General features: G+C 36.1%; 1 protein-coding gene across 3 annotated transcripts in view; it reads right to left on the minus strand.

Annotated features, from left to right (window-relative positions):
- Nucleotides 1–236: 236 nt before the first annotated feature.
- Nucleotides 237–17,803, minus strand: part of PTPN3 (protein tyrosine phosphatase non-receptor type 3) — a 111,071-nt gene continuing 93,504 nt past the window's right edge. For all 3 annotated transcript variants that reach the window (XM_065667754.1, XM_065667753.1, XM_065667752.1), the window contains exons 20-27: nt 17,253–17,419; nt 16,271–16,361; nt 15,943–16,004; nt 14,955–15,101; nt 13,019–13,147; nt 4,518–4,663; nt 3,703–3,838; nt 237–1,175 (exon numbers count right to left, since the gene is read on the minus strand). In XM_065667754.1, coding sequence (XP_065523826.1) covers nt 1,098–1,175; nt 3,703–3,838; nt 4,518–4,663; nt 13,019–13,147; nt 14,955–15,101; nt 15,943–16,004; nt 16,271–16,361; nt 17,253–17,419 — 956 coding nt within the window. In that variant the 3' untranslated portion in view covers nt 237–1,097. The remainder of the gene's footprint in view (nt 1,176–3,702; nt 3,839–4,517; nt 4,664–13,018; nt 13,148–14,954; nt 15,102–15,942; nt 16,005–16,270; nt 16,362–17,252; nt 17,420–17,803) is intronic.

Here is a 17,803-nt window from a genome sequence, read left to right on the forward strand (position 1 = left end):
CTGAAGGGCAGCAAGTCAACATTTTATCACCATCCGAACACTAGCAACACCTGTGCCCTTGGAAGCTTCACACCTTGAAATAGCAGCAACGTATTTGACCGGTTCAGTAGTAATTTTTCTTCCAGTATTGGACTAGACTACTTTGCATATACAGTAAGTCAAAAGTCTAGTATCTTGTGTGCAACATTAATCCACATTTACATCCGAGAACTCATAAATACACATGGAAACAAAGGTGACAGAGAATTAAACCTCTTTTAAGTTAAAATGTTTTCAGTCCACATATAAAAAAACAGCAGTGAAAAACAAGTATAAAGGAGATGGACAGCAGAAACAGAAGATAAGTAATAAAATAACTAAAACTGTATGAAGCAGGTCACTGTTAAAAGGGCAAGTTGCAATTAAAACTGATCAACAGGAGATATAGACAGTACCATCTGCATAAATGCTTAAATGCAGCATTATTTTCACATCACATACAGTAGATGTGATTTCTAAGAAGCATATTATAACAGCTGGCATATTTACTAATAGGTTTATGGTAACTGAATACTTAATTTGTCCAGCTCTTAATGTACAGTACTTACACATTAGCCTTTAAAGCTCTTCATCAACCTTTTAGCAGTCAAGGTTACATCTCCATGAATATCTAGTGTCCCAGTAAGAAAGTTTAAATATTTATCTCCAATGAACTTCCATACAAAGATATTAAATATCTTAGCTGAATCATTTCAATACTGTGAGTTTTCTTTTTGCTATTTCAAAGGAAACACAAGGACCTTTTTAACTTTCAAAGTGAACGGTGTTTTAAGGCAGTAAAAGATACGTATTAAGGTTCCCATGATTGTTTACAGTTGTCTATATGAACAAAGCATATTACACACAATTGCTGTCATATGTTTATCTACATGACTTCATTATGCTGTACATGATTTAGCAATCTTCTTGAGAAATTTAAAGTGCCACAGTTCAAATGTGCTCATCTGTCTTTTCATGGGCTTCCCAAGTCCATTCTAGTTGCTTTCAGAAACAAGCCCTTGCTTTACTCAAAGAACAGTGTTTTTAGGGGAAAAAATAATTCATCCTTCAGTGCTGTGCTAACTGGAATCCAGTGGTCGAACCAATCCTTCTTTGTAAACACGAAGAATAGCTTCACAAACAAATTTGTATTGACTCTGTGTAAGAAAGAAAAAAAACAAACATTTATGGATGGTTCAACTCCCGATTATATGGTAGTACTGAATAGAGCTAACAGTCCCACTGCCTCCTTTTCTCTTGGAGAAGGACAGGAGAGGAGACGCAAAGATGGAAGGAGAAAATCCAACTCTCCTGGCTGTGTTCTCCATAAACAAAAGTAACATTCTTTGACAGACAAGCACTAAAAGTCTCATGCCAAGGGAAAACATAACCCTCGAATTTAAAAGAACACATGCTTAAATTTCAGGAAATAGGATTTAGTTGTAAAAGCTATACAAATTTATGAGATTCTTTATACATCTCTTTATTGTTCTTTATACATCTCTTTATTGTTCTTTATACATCTCATCCATTCATTTGGTAGCTATCTGATTATTACAAGCATATTCTAACCTTGACAATCCTGCACTTACATATTACTGAGAACATTTAAGTTACATGACTAAAAATGTATTTAAAGTTGCCATATAGGATATATAGGTCCAACTGCCTTGCTACAAATTTGGGTTTTTTTTTTAAACCACCTACACTATTGCGGAACATGGAGTCACTTTATTTTAATTTGTGATTACACCACACATCACTGTTTGTAACAGAATAGGATCGAAAACTTTGGAATGCATAATTTTGAAGAATAGCAGCCACATTAATTCTTCCAGCACGGAAAATTCTGAGCTCATTTAGTTCTAGATTAGTGTTTCTTTTCTGAATTACACTATTGCAAAGACTATTTCTGTTGATGGACCTGTTTGCTAAAGCCAGTTAGCCTGTGAGCCTCCTTCTGAAAAGTGATATAAGAAGACATTAGCAATAGGACTAAAAATCCACCTAGCCTGAATAAACGTTTATGACTGTAGTGATAGGACAAGGGGTTATGGGTTAAAACTTAAACAGGGGAAGTTTAGATTGGATATAAGGAGGAAGTTCTTTACTGTGAGGGTGGTGAGGCACTGGAATGGGTTGCCCAGGGGGGTTGTGAATGCTCCATCCCTGGTGGTGTTCAAGGCCAGGTTGGATGAAGCCTTGGGTGGGATGGTTTAGTGTGAGGTGTCCCTGCCCATGGCAGGGGGGTTAGAACTAGATGATCTTAAGGTCCTTTCCAACCCAAACTATTCTATGATTCTAGTACTAACAGAATCCCAAGAACACAAGATGATGGAAATGTAAAAGAACTTACAAATATCAATGCATATTTCCTCTACCTTTCCTCCGAAAGTACTTTTCACTATTGTCAAAACCCCAAAATGAACACCTTCCCCCAAAGCTCCGTGTCATATATTCAAAGAAGCACAGCTTCCCCATTTTCTAAATCCCTTTTTCTATCTTCAAAATGATCTCCCTTGTATGGCAGCTCCCCTCAACTCTCTAGAGGCATCTGGAAACATTTCCCAAATATCTCCCAAATGACAGGGCTAAAAGATAGTACCTAGACCATCAAGGACCTTACATTGCATTTAAATACCAGCAGCTGCAAATGTTACTTTTCTCTGTAACCTGCAATACATTTGCTCTTAAGTACAGAAAACCTCAGGAAAACTGGGGGATGGAAATGAATTTTCTGCATCTCAATTTTCTTGCCTTTTTTTTTCAGCCCTTCAGTCAATTACTCCCACTTTCAATATCACTCTCGTCTTTTGTCTTTATTTCTTAATTACCTTGACTTTTCTCTTTATTGTTATTATCATTTGCATTTTTTTACTGACTGAATGAGCAAAGTATGATATTTAGCTCTCTGTTCAATACTTTTGTGATCAAGTTACTGAACAAATAAGAATGAGCACTTCAGCATTTCTTCCTCTGACTCAGACTACTTGTTTTCTTTGCTCTTATCTGTTGCATGTATTCTTACTGCTTACTCAGCTGATAACTAGTTCTACTATGTACGTCCTATAGCACTGCTTTCTGTACTGTTTAGTATCTCTTAATTTCTCTTTAATGGAACAAAATGGTTAGTTTTTCTTTTTTTTTTCTTTTTTTATTTTTTCTTCATGAAAGGCCATACTGTTACGTAAATTTTGTTTTAGCTTTATTATTTCGGTCAAAGCTTTTGTTTTGGTGCTCCTGATGATCAGATTGCAGATCTTCAAGAAACTACAGCCTTCACATGATTAAACAGCAGCCACTGAACTGGCCAGTTAATAACTCTGATGAGTCCATTCTTACTCATTGAGTATGCCCTGTCTTACTAACTCACAACATGATTCTGGCTGAATTGAAGCACACACACAATACCCACAGGGCAGCCGAACATGCTTCAGGGAAGGCTATTACAACTGAACAATCCTTCTATTACATCTGAATAATACCCAATGGCGTTTCCCAGAAGCCTTAAGCTGAATATCAAGTATGAGCAGTGGGGCTAGGTGGAATGCAGGAATGGGAATGTGCAGAGCACCCAGGATAGAGCAAAATGTTAACCTGCAGCTCCTTGGTATTCTGTTTCCTCACAGCTGAGCAAATGCAGTACATACGTACAGAAAATAAGGATTCCTCTCTATCACTTACTGATGTTTGCACCATCATAGCTCGCTGGTCTCGCATTTTTCGTACAATATCCAGAGGATAAACAGGTTGGTTCCTTTCAATTAAGCACATGGCTGTTTCCATAGTGACCAATACACCAGTGCGACCGATTCCAGCACTGTGAAATGTAACAGAAAAATAGGCTATAAATTAGTTTTTTTGCAATGCATCTGATTCATATCACGGTCTTAATACTAGGATGCCAAAAAGCCTTAGAAATTACAGGAAGACCTTAATACTAGAACAGAGTACAAAGCTTATCTTTAAAGCAAGTTCAGTATATTTCCTGCCAACTATTAAAAAGAAAAGAATTTTTACATAAGTAAAACCAAAACCTCACCTAAAGCAAATGGATTTTTAACAATTATAACTGCTTACAAATCTAAATGTACTTGTTTGGTGGTATTTTTGACTAAAAATGTAAAAGCTAACTGACTGCTTTTTGACAGGCACTTGAACAGCTGAAAAAACCCCTTTGCAGTACCATTCAAAATGAAGTTACAACAGTGGTAGAGGATAAAAATGAAGAACAACTTACACTGCAAACTACCAGCTCTGTGACAATTATGTGACTAAGCCATTTCACGCAAAGATTGCATCAAAAAGGGAGCGAAAAGAAACTTGTCCTTTAGATAGAACATCAGTGTCTCTGTCTTCAACAGTGAACGCCGGTATTGCACAGTTTAACATTTTGATCTTACTCAAAGAATCTCCCGCCTTGCAGACGAACTTTTCAAAGCAAATGCTTATTCCAAGGCTGAAGCAAACCTATAATCAGAATTTTAAAGCACAAGTACCTGCAGTGAACAAGGACAGGCTCATTCTTTACTCTCTTTGGCCTCATACAGGTCACAAACTCCAAGAAGTCCATTGAGTCATCAGGAACACCATGATCAGGCCAAGCAACATACTGGAGATGGGTGACTGTGTGGTGTTGTTCTGTCTAAAATAAGTAAGGTTTTCAAAAATTGCTCAGTGTTACGACTCCTCTAATTATGTTTACTAGATAAAAGTCATACTTTTCACAGTAGGCATATTCTGCAGATGCTTGAAGATGCATACGATGTAGAAAATATTTGTCATTTTAAAATTCAAAGTACAGTAAGAACATGCAATTCTTAGAAAGCATGCAAAAGGCATAACATTTTCTAAATACATGAGGTGTCAAGTTTAACTCCTGCAATCTAAACAGACTGTAATTGTTTGAATTTATTGACTGCTGACTTATTATACCTTGATTCACCCCAGGTAAAATACTACAAGGTGTACGCATAATAATACTATATAATCGAACAGGTTGGAAGAAATAGCTGAAAACACCAGAGAACTACTGAGAACTGTATCAAAATAACAGGGTCTTGGGGCTACATAATCCATTCTAAATATGTATCTTTGTGTACTTACAGATTTGGTTATAAGGTTGCCTGCAACATTTGCTAAATACATTTTCTGTTCAAAACCAATATATATATAGTTCATACACACATGTTCATTGTACATATATGAATGACTTCAGTATGACCCACAGAAGGATACTTATGTATAGAAGCAATAAAATCAGTTAAAAGATTCTGCTGGAGGAAGAGCTCTTTTTTCATTCAATTATACCTAAAAAAGTAGCTTTACAGAAATTCTTTCAGTTTAGCTTTTTTTTAACTTTGATTATGAAATCACTCAATCATCTCTGCATTCAGATTGGGCTCAACTGCTATGTTACAGATATAACCAATGATTAGGTGGGAAGGAAAAAACCTAAGACACTCCTCAGCTCTGCTGCATTGTGCAACAGTGATCTTGCTCTTCACAAACTGAGACAAGTCTTCAGGCTCCTTTATTGATTCCACACGTTTAGCAACAGTTAAGCTGGAATTTATTGATGTCCATTACTAGACAACATTTGACACCCTACCGAAATAAAAACTCCTTTATCACTGTATTAGTCTATAAAAGCTGTCCTCTCCCTAGTGTTCCATGCAAGAATGTTTTCATGAGGCTCATGACTTTAAGAAGTATTTTCTTCCTTTTAAGTACAAAACTACTGAAATATATGACCTGTTTCAAATGCCTTCACCTGCTTGCTTTCCTCTTCCACTTGAGGAAATTATTCCACTCCCAGGGAGCAGGCTAGTAAGATACAGAAGACAGGATAAACTACTGCCTGTGTTCCAAGCAGAGTTCTAGGAAATGTGTTCATCCCAGTCAAAGTAATTGCAATTGCAGAAATTTACAATTACCTGCAGGGATGTGAAGATAAATAACACAGCTCATACCCAGCTTCTTAAAGGCAGAGTCTGAGCAATCACTATTAAAAGGTCTAGCATAGGCTCAAGTGGATAATATAATCTACCATGAATGACCAAGCTCACTGTCATATAAATTGCATTGCAAATTATCATCCAAAAGACCTCACAATGACCAGGATCTCTGCAAGAAAAAGCATGCCCTTTTTCTAGTCAGCTTTGCTGTCATTATGTAGCTGAGAGCTTGATCAAGTAATTACACTGTAAATTTTTCTGAAATGCTATAGACCAAAAACAAATACAAAAAACACAACAAGAAAATGTCATTAAAAAGTTGTCTTTTGGAAACCTGCATCTGCTTCATCAGGAGATCTTCAAAGCGAAATGAGATAATGCCGCAATTACATGCAGCAGTTTAAGCTGATTCTCTTAAATCGAAGACATTTGAATTACAGCATTCAGGTGAAACAAAGACTTGATTCATTGTAAAATTATCCAAGAGTGAGCATCCAGTGACCTTTCACATGCATCAAGAACTTCAAGACATGCATCATGGATAAATGCCAGTGGCACACGTAAGAACCACCAACAGTGATCTGTAGCATCAAAAGCCATTTTACAACATTTCACAAGCTCAGAAAACAGAATGGAGTTAATTTTTACTTGTCAGTAATTCAGACTCAAATATAGCGAGTTGCATTTTTAAAAAACAGTTCATAGAAATTACGTGCCACAAGCATATTACATAAGACTGACTCGGAGTGAGAATACGTGTCAGAGCATGCACTTCATCCTCAGAGCTGCTCCTTTCGGTGTGATCATCTTCATTTTCTGCCAAATGCCCTACTCATCCCTAAACATCAGCATAGCTGTTTGTTGATTATTCCAGGTATGCCTCAAGCTTCAGTATAGTTTTCTAGTTGCCTGTGTTTTATCTGTAGTGTTTTGATGAGTTTTGATTCTTTTGGTTGAGCTCTTCTGAGATGATTCCAATTGTTAAAACTTGACCATTACATCACTCACTTTTAAAAACGCACGAGTATTTTAAAATACTTTATTTTTTTAAATTAGAAAGCTAAGCCTATTGTAAATAGCAGCTTTATTCGTATACGTTAGAACTAGTTCTTCAAATTCTAATACCTTTATGTCTCATGTAGAAGATATCGAATCAGTACTCTGAAGAAGTCCAGATTTTTTTAAGCTATTTTTAGTGGTCTTTACACTCATAATAAAAGTCAGTCTTTAAATACATAAAATGTCACTCAAATACCACCATACATGGAAATAAATTGCATTAAAAGTCCACCATACTTACTGAAATCTAGCACTCATATATTAAAAAAAGTGCTAGAATTACAGTTAATGGTCCCATAGTTAGCTTCGCTGTATAAGTCCTACTATGAATACTTGTTTTTAATCACCTTTTTCTCCCAGATCCTGCTTCTTTGTACAAAGCTAGTAGTGAAAGAGGTAGCTTCTCATTATACTCAAGTCCAAACCATTATCCTCTGCAAGTCAGCTTAAATCCTTTCTACAATCTATTTTTGACTGAGGTTTTAAATAAATTATTATTGCAACATCATAATGACTGATGAATGTAGAATTTATCTTTATAAAATCTAGATCTATCAGTCCTGTTGTGCTGTCTCACCTTCTGGAAGTTTAGACCTACAAGAGCTGCTCATGTCCCAGATGCTGTTTTGCCCAACTTGACATTATACACCTTGTTGTTTCAAACACATTTCATGTTTTTTGAATGCACATGGACTGATTTCAATTGAATTTAGGTATTTGGTGTTTTCACAAATCAGCTTAACAATGGTAGATTTTAAAAAGATGAGTCCAAACAATGTACAAACTCCAATGATACTTCTAGATTGTCATTTGCCCAGTATATCATCAGCCATTTGGCTGCCATTTAGCTGCTTCACAGCATTGAACCATATTCATTTGGCAAGCATCTACAGAAGTCTTAGACATGTCCCAAGCTTAGACATGCCCCAAGGTGCTTGTTAGTGTCCTCCTGATAACGGTTATGGTTGTTGCAGCAAAGGTATCTGCCAAAAATAAAATGTACCTACCCTTCCTGTGCAAATTCAAGACATCTTACTGCAAAAGTAATTTCACTGTGGTTAAGCTAACACCCTAGATTTTGCTCAGAAACAGAGGGTAAAGATACACGACCTTTTACTAAGCCTGTCATTGAGATTGCACCTCCTGACAAAATATGGTGCTGTAAGTGGTAATGCTTTAAATGGCTGGTGTAACACTTACAAAACAATCTCATTATCAAGACCTTCAACCACAAAAATATCAATTCTTCATCTTTCTGTAGTTTGCAGCCCTGCTTATTACAATTAAATCAAAAGGCAGGCTTCTGTGTTTCATTCTCCTAAAATGATTCTCCCTGATTAATAAAAGAATTGAGTGCTCTTCAGAAAAAAAACCACACAGAGCTTAGAATGATAATACTTGTAGAGAAAGAAGGAAATTTAGGCTTGAAAGGTCAACCTTAATTTGGACTTTTCTTAAAATCCAAGCCATTGATTTTGCATTTCACCTTTTTATTTAATGCCCTTTTTGGTCTAGGTTACAATAGTCTATCATAAAAGAAATTTCACCACGAACTACATTAATCTTGAAATGGTCCTGTTATCTTCTAAGCAGGGAAAGGTATGCTCTTTGCTAGTGAACTTCAAATATATACCTTGAAAGCAGAGACTCAGTGATCAGGACTAAAGCCTAGTTTCTGAAGAGCAGGATAATTTGGCAGTGGCATTTGGATTTTTGTTGGACCACTGTTCCCACCCCACTATGCTCCTGTATGCTCTTGCCATAACACTTTTAATCTACTTTTGTTCTTCGGCTCTTTACTTTTCAAAATCTATTCGTGCTCTTCTACCTTAAGTCTCTGACAGAACAGAACACATTTAGTGCAGACAAATTTCAGAGAAGCCTTTGAAATGCCTCTGCAGTGTGACAGGTTTATTCAAGACATTTATGATATGATCATATTTCTATAGATCTCTTTGGAAACAGAAAATATAAGGTCTTGTTTAATGTGCAGAAGCAATAGTTTTAGTGATCAATCTAAGAATCTAACATGAGCAAACTTAACGTTTCCCCCCACAAACTGTTGTATGACATGTATCTGGCAAGGAAGACAAATGGCATGGAAATCCTCAGCCCAAACAATTAAGATGTAAAAAAATATCAGAGATTCTATTTTCAGCTCCATATAGCAGCAAGTGCTGCTGGCTGTATACTCACATACATTGCTGTCTTTGTTTCATCTAATATCCATAGTCACTAGAAGGCCTACATGCTGGTCATTCATAAACAGAAAGATACCAGTCATTCTTCATCTTGCAATTTTATGTCCTCCCTTAAGCAAACAGCAATATCATTCCTTAGCAAAATGAATTTATGTGTAATCTTCAATTTGTTTGAATTGCTGCAGCAATTTATTTTCCTTCAAACCATCCCCTCCACCACTGTGATGTCCAGGGAAAGTGACAACTTTTAAATGAAAAAGCAGCTTATCTCCCCAAATCCCGCTTTTTGCATTGTCACCGTCTGCACCATCATGCTAAACAGTCTGCATTATGACAAGGAATTGCCTTAAGTACATTGACCTGGGTTTTTTTCTAACGTGTAAGTGCTCTTTCACGGCTCTCACTCATTCATTATAGCAATGGTATAACTTGTCTTTAAAGACTGAAATTCAATCAATTTTTAAACATATTGGTTTTGTTTTGTTTTTTTCTTTTTCTTTGAATGATTTAGTTTAGTTAATAAAACTAATCAGGTGGGAGAATGACAGGGCACTTTGGAAGCAGCCAACAAGGTCTGGTAACAACTAATGTTAGATGTGGCAGAATTAAAAACAAAGCAACCCCCCCCCCCCAACCAACCCTTACAAAATTACAGTTCTTCAAAGTTTTGCGAGTAATACACTTCAGCAGGTATCACCTCCACAGCCTTGCTAAGTTCCATGGCTGGGTTCCAGTCACACTTAACAGAAATAATGAAAAATCCTTGTTTAAACAAGAGAAAACAACAAAAAAAAAAAAAAGGGTTTTTTTTTCATAACATAACTGGATGCAATTGGTGAAATTTAACAAGGGATGGCATGTTGCAAGGTAATTATCTTAAAGCAAACTGAATGGAAGTTTCCTTCAGGCTTACGATGCTATTTTTTCAATGGTTGAAAAGAAATATTTGTTTTACAAAATAGTGCATTGTGTGATGAATTTCTGCAATCACACTACAGAATTTGTTGCCTTTGGTCTGTTTGTTCTCATTCCCAAAGTGTCCTGAAGCTTTCTGAAAAGTAAAAAATCACCTCAAAAAATCCTCAAATTAGTGCTTTATTTGCTTTTCTTTCATTTTTGTTATAGGATAGCTTTAAATTTTGGTCTTGAAAACAAAAAGTAAGAAATTATCCTTATTTCATTTCATGAGGCTTAGAACAGTTACAAATATTTCACACATTGGCTAATGTTCAATCACAGGTAGAGAAGCACCAAGTTAAACTGTGTCAGAAAAATCCTAGGAAGTTTTTAGTTCCTCAAGTCTTCAGAACATACCTGAATAAAAGGCCAAGGGCATCATTTCATACACTTCTCTTTCAAGCTATTTTCCCCTAAAGGCAGATGTGAAATCTGTGCAACTTAATTTGGAGGAAACTCTTTCACTATTATGCCTTTTCAACAGAAATCGATTCTCTTGTGAGTTTGGAAGCTTTATCCATCTTACCATTAAAAGCTACTTATATTTAAAAAGACCAGTCCAATGATGCTCACATTAGTTCAGGGAATATTAAAACCCTGGTTTGAATTCAGATGACTTTTAATGTATTCTTTAAAGAATACAACTCTGTCTGTGAGAGGTGGTACATTTAAAGCTATACAAAGTCTATTCAAACACAAGATGCCTCCAGAAGAGCACATGCTTTAAGAAAGCAGCTCAAATGACATGTAAAACTAGGAGATACTTCAGTGTTTCAGTGGGTTCTTTCAGTATGTTTTAACAAGATACAAAGGTTTTTATTTCCATCTGAAATGCCAAATGCATACAGAGCTATCAATTATTAGGGTCATATTTTTACTGTGTGGACAGGTCAGTGTTGAGTGTAGCCACTTTATTTCAGTGAACAAATAAGCTTGCCTACAGTGAAAAAATAAACCAAAATGAAAGACCCCCTCAAAACAACTCTGCCCTTACTGCAATACACTCACATCCACCTAGGATTCGCTTTAGCATGCTTTTGGCTAACCTAGATGAAATCTATGCAAGCATACACCTTTGCTGTAGAAACAACGTTCTAGCTGAGAGCTACCATGAGACAACTTAGACAGTTGAAGAGCCTTGTAACTTTCACACCTGTTAACATGCCTACAAAGGCACACTATATTCTCACATACTTTATCACAAAAATAATTGACTTGTATTAAAAGAAATAAAAAAAATAAAGTTGACTGCCCCACTCTCATTAGAATTTTGACTTATCACATGCTAATAGACACACCTGAAGTGAAAAAAAAAACCAAACCCATATTGAATATGGTCACTGGTGAATTTGCTCAAAATTCTGTAATGGTTTGATAAATACTAACGAAGAAAAAGAACAAGGATTTGAAAAGATTGAACTAGTATTTACGTGAAGCCTTAGCTACCCAAAGTTAACTGGCAATCAGCTAATTTAAGTAACAAGGACTAAAAGTTGGTCTACAGACTGCAGTACTGCTTTAATGAGGTTAATTTCTTCCATGCAGGCAATTAACTTGCAGGTTAATTGGCTGAAAAACAGAAGCAAAAGTCATGCTGCACCCTGATTGGATAGTTTCTTATATCTAGGAACTGTAAAAAAGTCTTTCAGTTAAGACTGTTAAGTACTGGTACCTCTAAACATGTGATGTTCATGACTTCAAAGGAAATTTTAATCATGTTAAAGCAAATACAGATGCACTGTCAAGTGACCCTATAACAAATTCATAAGACTAAAGGATTGGTCATCTTGCTGTAAGAACACCAATTAAACGTTACATTTTAAAACTGCTATTTCATTTTTCTAACTACCAGCAATTCTAGTAACAGTAAAATCTACTTAACCATACAGAAGTTTAAAAGATTGAATAGCACTGGAACTGTAAATTAGTATTTGGTCAGTACACAGTGATTTCTTATGCATGTATCTTAAGATAGCACAAGCCCTTAATCTTTTTAGAAAACACTTCTGACCATAGAATTCAGGAAAAGAGATGAAAAGGGAAATTTGTAAGAAACGTAGGACAACTTACTTACAAACAAAACCAACCCTAATCTCATATATGCAGGCTGTGGGAAGTCTAGATGTGATCTGAACATACGATTTTACAACGCAAGCTGATATGCAAGAAGTATTTCATCTTCTCTTTGCTTTATAACCCTTCCATTAGCATAAACTATTAACAGTTATGGAAAAAGTACCTTACATAAATTGAGCACATTTCAGTTGAGATATATAACGATTTTTTTTTCTTTTTTAAAATCTGATTAAAGACAATGAAAAGGAGCTGGTGACATTTGGCATCTTCTCTCAAAACATTATTACGCTTCACTTCTTTGTTAGCTATTCTAGCTGCACGTGCCATTAACCAAGTGACCCACATTTCATCCTTGAAAGAACACAGTTTGAAAAAAATCCCTCATTGAAAATCAGAATACTTGTGAAGAGTCAGTGACTGCAAAACTGATCACAGAAAAGCACTACACTTCTTTACAAAGCTTATTACCAGTACAGCATAATGTATTAATGTATTATAGAACTTCAAAAAGCATGGTTTTGAAGAAGCTGTAAAGAAATAATCATCCTGTTGATGATTATATGAATTATATGAATGTTGATTCATATAATAATATCACATTTGTTTTATAAAAACGTGTGTATATGTACATACACACATGTGCATTCTCACTCAGAGGTGTTCATGCTCAGATACAGAGTCTATATCTACCTATCTATATATGTATTCATCCAGCTTCCTTGGGAATAATTAAAGATAACAGGTATTTACCTCAACGTTTGTAATCACCATTTCTCTAACAACATAAGCAATCGTACAATCTTCAGAATGGCATCTGACACGAAAGCTGCCGTATTCCATTACATCTGGCGGATCAGGCCAGTACTGATGACATTTGGTCTGTAATGAAAAATAAGCACACGTCAAGACTGTATACAAGCACTTCTGTTTCCAGGTTCCTCTCCTATGCTATGGTTCACAGAATTCGAGGAGTGGTATAAAATCTGTTCTGGTTTGCCAGTGAGGTGTTTACATCCAAATTGGAAAATAGCATGACAAAAAAGCCTAAATTCTCTACAAACCTTTATTTTAGTAATTCATAATAAAAATTCAGTTAAATTGGATGCAAAATACTTTCTGTCTGGTACTTACCTGCAATTGCTAAAATGACTTCTCCAGGCATAATATAGGAGTAGAAACAGATGGATTTATTCCCTTTTAAGAAGAAAAGTATAGGGGACAAATTTATAACTAACTTCAGCCACCTAATAGCCGGTTACAGTAAAGACAGAGGCACACTTTTCTTGGAAGCGAACAAAGAAAGGACAAGAGGCAACTGAATAAAAGATAGAAAAATGGAAATTTCTATTAGATGTCCATGAGGGTAATCAAGCACAGAAACAAGATGCTCTGTGAGGCTGTGGAACCTTCATCCATGGAAATAATCAAACCTTAACTGACATGACACTGCGCAACCTACATGAAATTCAAAGCTGCCCCTGCTTTGAATTGAGGAGTGCACATGATACCTCCACAAGTCTCTTCAAACTGAATTATTCTTAGACCTTGAAGCAAGATCATGCTGGAATGTGAAAAGCAGTGTGAACCAGTCTTTCTCACCCCGTTCCAACACTGCAGTCTCGCAGCTGTGGGAAAGAGCAAGGCAGGCTCCAATTGTGGAAGCCCTAAGAGATAACCCATTCTATACAGAGAAGAGCAGGGAAAGGAATACATAACTGTCCTTACTTATTTCTCAATCATCGTGCTGTTTAGGACCTGAAATACTTACTCTCTTGCTTTCTAAACAAATTGATTTTGACTGGGGTGCCAGAAATTTGATAGCATACGATAGATTACATAGAAAATAAAGATAAAAGCTACAGTGCAGTCATATAAGAGTCATCCACCTCAGAAAAAACCCAAGCTGTTTTCAGCCTCTAAAACATCAAAACCAATGCTTTTATATACATTAATAATCTAAAAGCTTAATCTTTAAAATGATAAAGCATAGGGTATATCAAAATACACCGGAATACACCAGATATTGCTTTAATTTTCAAGGCCAGGTTGGATGGGGTTTGAGCAACCTGGTCTAGTTAGTAGAAGGTGTCCCTGCCAATGGCAGGGGGGTTGGAAACAGGTGATCTTTAAGGTCCCTTCAAACCCAAACCGTTCTATATTATTCTGAAATTCATGGATTGTTAGTATTTATTTAATAGATTTAAAGGAATTTTCAGGCAATTCTAGGAAAGAACCTATGATATATATATAAATTTAAGCAAGTTAAATTCTGATCACCAGCACGCTGAAACTAGTAAACATTGTAATGTTAGGCACTTGCTTGAGGCCAAGTTTGCAAGTTTTGCTCAAACAGCTCCATGCTTCCAAACATCTGCTGAACCATTAAGAGAGCAACTGCCACACGGAGCCCAGTTCTCAGGGGATAAAAATGTAGTACCTGGCTGATTAGCAAGAAGAAATCAGTGCAGTGATTTCTGCTCATCAGACAGCCAGTTTCTTTCCAAAGAAGCAGAACAAAAGAGAAAGTTGCAGAGTATGTATTCCTCTAAATAACTTGTAAAGCTGGGACTTCAGAGAAATAATTCAACAGAATTTTTAGGGTTATTTAATCAAAACAATGGGAGAAAAGTTTAAAGGCACATTTCTTTATACATTTGTTCAGCATACAAAGAACCTGAACACTTACCCGTCCTCGTTCAGTGAGAGTTGTTAACATGATGATCAGTGACAACTTGTGATCCCAGACTACTTGCCAGAAGTGTGCACATGTATGCGGAAGAGGCCCCTGAGTAGCAATGTACCTGTTCACAATGCCCACAGAAGGAATTTCCATCTACAAAGAGAAAGAAATATCCTATGTAAAGTTTGCTCTCACTACTGCAATAGTGTTTTCATTTCACATTGCATTCAAATAGAAGGTTCTGAGGGAACATTACGGTGGCAAGCTGAGTAATAAGACAATCTAGATCACAATTTGTTATGTGAAAAGCCTTTAAATATTTATCTAAACCAGATATATACTAAAGATTCTATAGTCTTTCAGGCTGAACTAGAAGAGACGGCTAAGAATGAAAACGTATTTGAAAACTTGAAATTGCAAAGCTTTTTAAATTTTCTTTAATATTTAGTAATGAAAAATAGCAAGGTATACAAAAGGTACACTAGCAAAAGCTGTTTATTGCCTGATTCTAGACACATTAAGTTAATAGCTGATTCTGTGATTTAAATGTCTAACTTAAGTATCTGACACAAACGTTATTTTTCCCTCTTTTCCCTGTCTCCCAGTTTACACACATGATTAGGGCAAACAGAGCTCTGGTTTATCTTTGGGACCCTTCAGGGCATACCAGATAGGCCATAAGTGTTCCTAGAGGGGGAAAAGGATTAGTTTTAAGCTACAGGAGACAGCTTCAGCATTTGCAGTACATGGAAAGGTAAAACAATTTTTACTGGTTAAAGAGACTGCACATATCACAGTATATACCATATGGTTGCATTTACTGTGTATCAGGATGGCCCCTTGTTTCTCAAGAGACACTTAATCTTTGCATTATGAATCTTCATAGCTTTTACATTTATAAATCCCCAGAAAATCCTTATTCCTTAGAAAGGCTGAATTTAGCCTGCTACTATAATACTTAAAGAGAGCAAATGCAGGTCTCTGTATGACTTACATTCACGTAATTTGCGTTAATGTAATCTTCATCTCCTTGCAAAATTATCCTTGTGGCATCATCTGCCAACAGAAAAAAAGAAGGGGGGAAGGAGGGGATAATTAAGAGCCGTGCTTCCCTTTTATTCAGTCAAAAAAACCCGAGGAATGGCAGACACACAAACAGCAGAATATAAACCAAAACAGATTACCTTTTAGAAAATAAAGTGAACAATTATATGACTTTGATTATAGAATGAACTTTTTAATGAAGAATTCCATACAACTGTTTTATAAGGTATCATTTAGAGGATTAAGCAAAACAAGCAGAAACAGTACTTTATACTTACAAGGTAGAACATCTTTATATCTATTCTTGTCCATATTCTGAGGTACCTTTGCACACGTAACAGCCAAACCTGGCTTCTTTCTATAAAGTTGCTGCAAAACAGATTGAAAAATGGTAGGGTTTTGAGGGATGTGATGGTGCAATACACACACTAAAGAGACTCAACTGAAAATACAGAAACTGGAAAAATATCTTACTTTCTCTAATATTTTTTCCTAACCATCTGCAAAATTTACCTGAGAGAATTTGCTATTAGAGTAGCAGCTGAGTGATCTTTTGGAATTTCTTAAGCTAACACTGAAGTAAATGATTTAATAAAAACATTTTATTAGTCAGTTTCCTATGACATTCCGTGCTAACACGTTGTTAAGTCATTGGTCTGTAGAGCAGTTCTTCAAAGTCTCATCCTACATACTGGGGAATCACACCTATAAAGTATCTGCCCAAGCAGTAACCATCAGTGCTTTAGGCTGCCAAGGAGCAACACCACAGAATTGGACAATACAATGTCCTCCAAATGTACGTTAACATTCCAACACTTTCATATGAACCTCTAAGAGAAGATGGTGAGGAATGGTCAAGTTGCTCCCTTTATTCTGTGAAAACAGGCCACACAAGAACTTGAAACCCTAACTTAAGGTCTAAAGGATATTTAGAAATGTCACTGAGTGGCAAAACCCCACTATTCTATCCAATAAAATAACTAAGAAAAAATTATTTAGTGAGCTTTGGGTACCTGAACAACAAACATGTCAATTAAAACATATTTTTCTCAGCAGATGATATTTATACACGACTAGTAACTCATTCTTCCCTATTCTAAGTAGTGAAGGGTCAAACTGATAGGTAAGTCACATTCTTGCTCTCTTGAGATAAGACTGAACAGCAGCAATGAAATTTCCAATTAATTAAGCCTTTACATTACTTGCTGGTCACAGCTATTGGTCTATATTAATGGCATTTGAGAGTTGAGTATTACCTACCTCAAACTGAATAAGAACAGTCCCACTTTCTAGCCCTCTTTTTAGCTGCTCCATTGAGTCCTCCAGTGTATCACCACCATATTCAGAGCAGATAGGAAGCAGAGATTCTGGGAGATTATGGGAATCAGCTTCGTCTTCTGATTTAGGCTCCACAAACTGTTTAACTACTGAGATATATTGAAAATGAAAATCAGTTACATACAGCATTCATGTGTTTGCAACACATATTAAAATTTCCCAGCTTGTAAGAACTACAAGATATGCAAAGAGAGCCTCAGGAAACCAAGAACAGCAGCACATTTAACTGCCTTTAAGTACTACATTACTGCCAAAACTACTTAAAGGAAAATGTCCTTGTGACCTTTCGGAAAACGAAACTCAAGATACCTATCTATGAAGTCAAAGAACTTGACTCCAAGCACAGAGATTTTTGCTGCAATCCTGTCTTACAGAAGGAATTTCTGGATAGCCTAAATGAACCACAAAGTCCACCATAGCAAAAATCAAATGAGTTTCACCTAAAAAAGTTTAGAGCATAATTAATGAGAAGC

This window comes from Lathamus discolor, chromosome 2 (genome assembly GCF_037157495.1).
Source record: "Lathamus discolor isolate bLatDis1 chromosome 2, bLatDis1.hap1, whole genome shotgun sequence".
Lineage (NCBI taxonomy): Eukaryota > Metazoa > Chordata > Aves > Psittaciformes > Psittacidae > Lathamus > Lathamus discolor.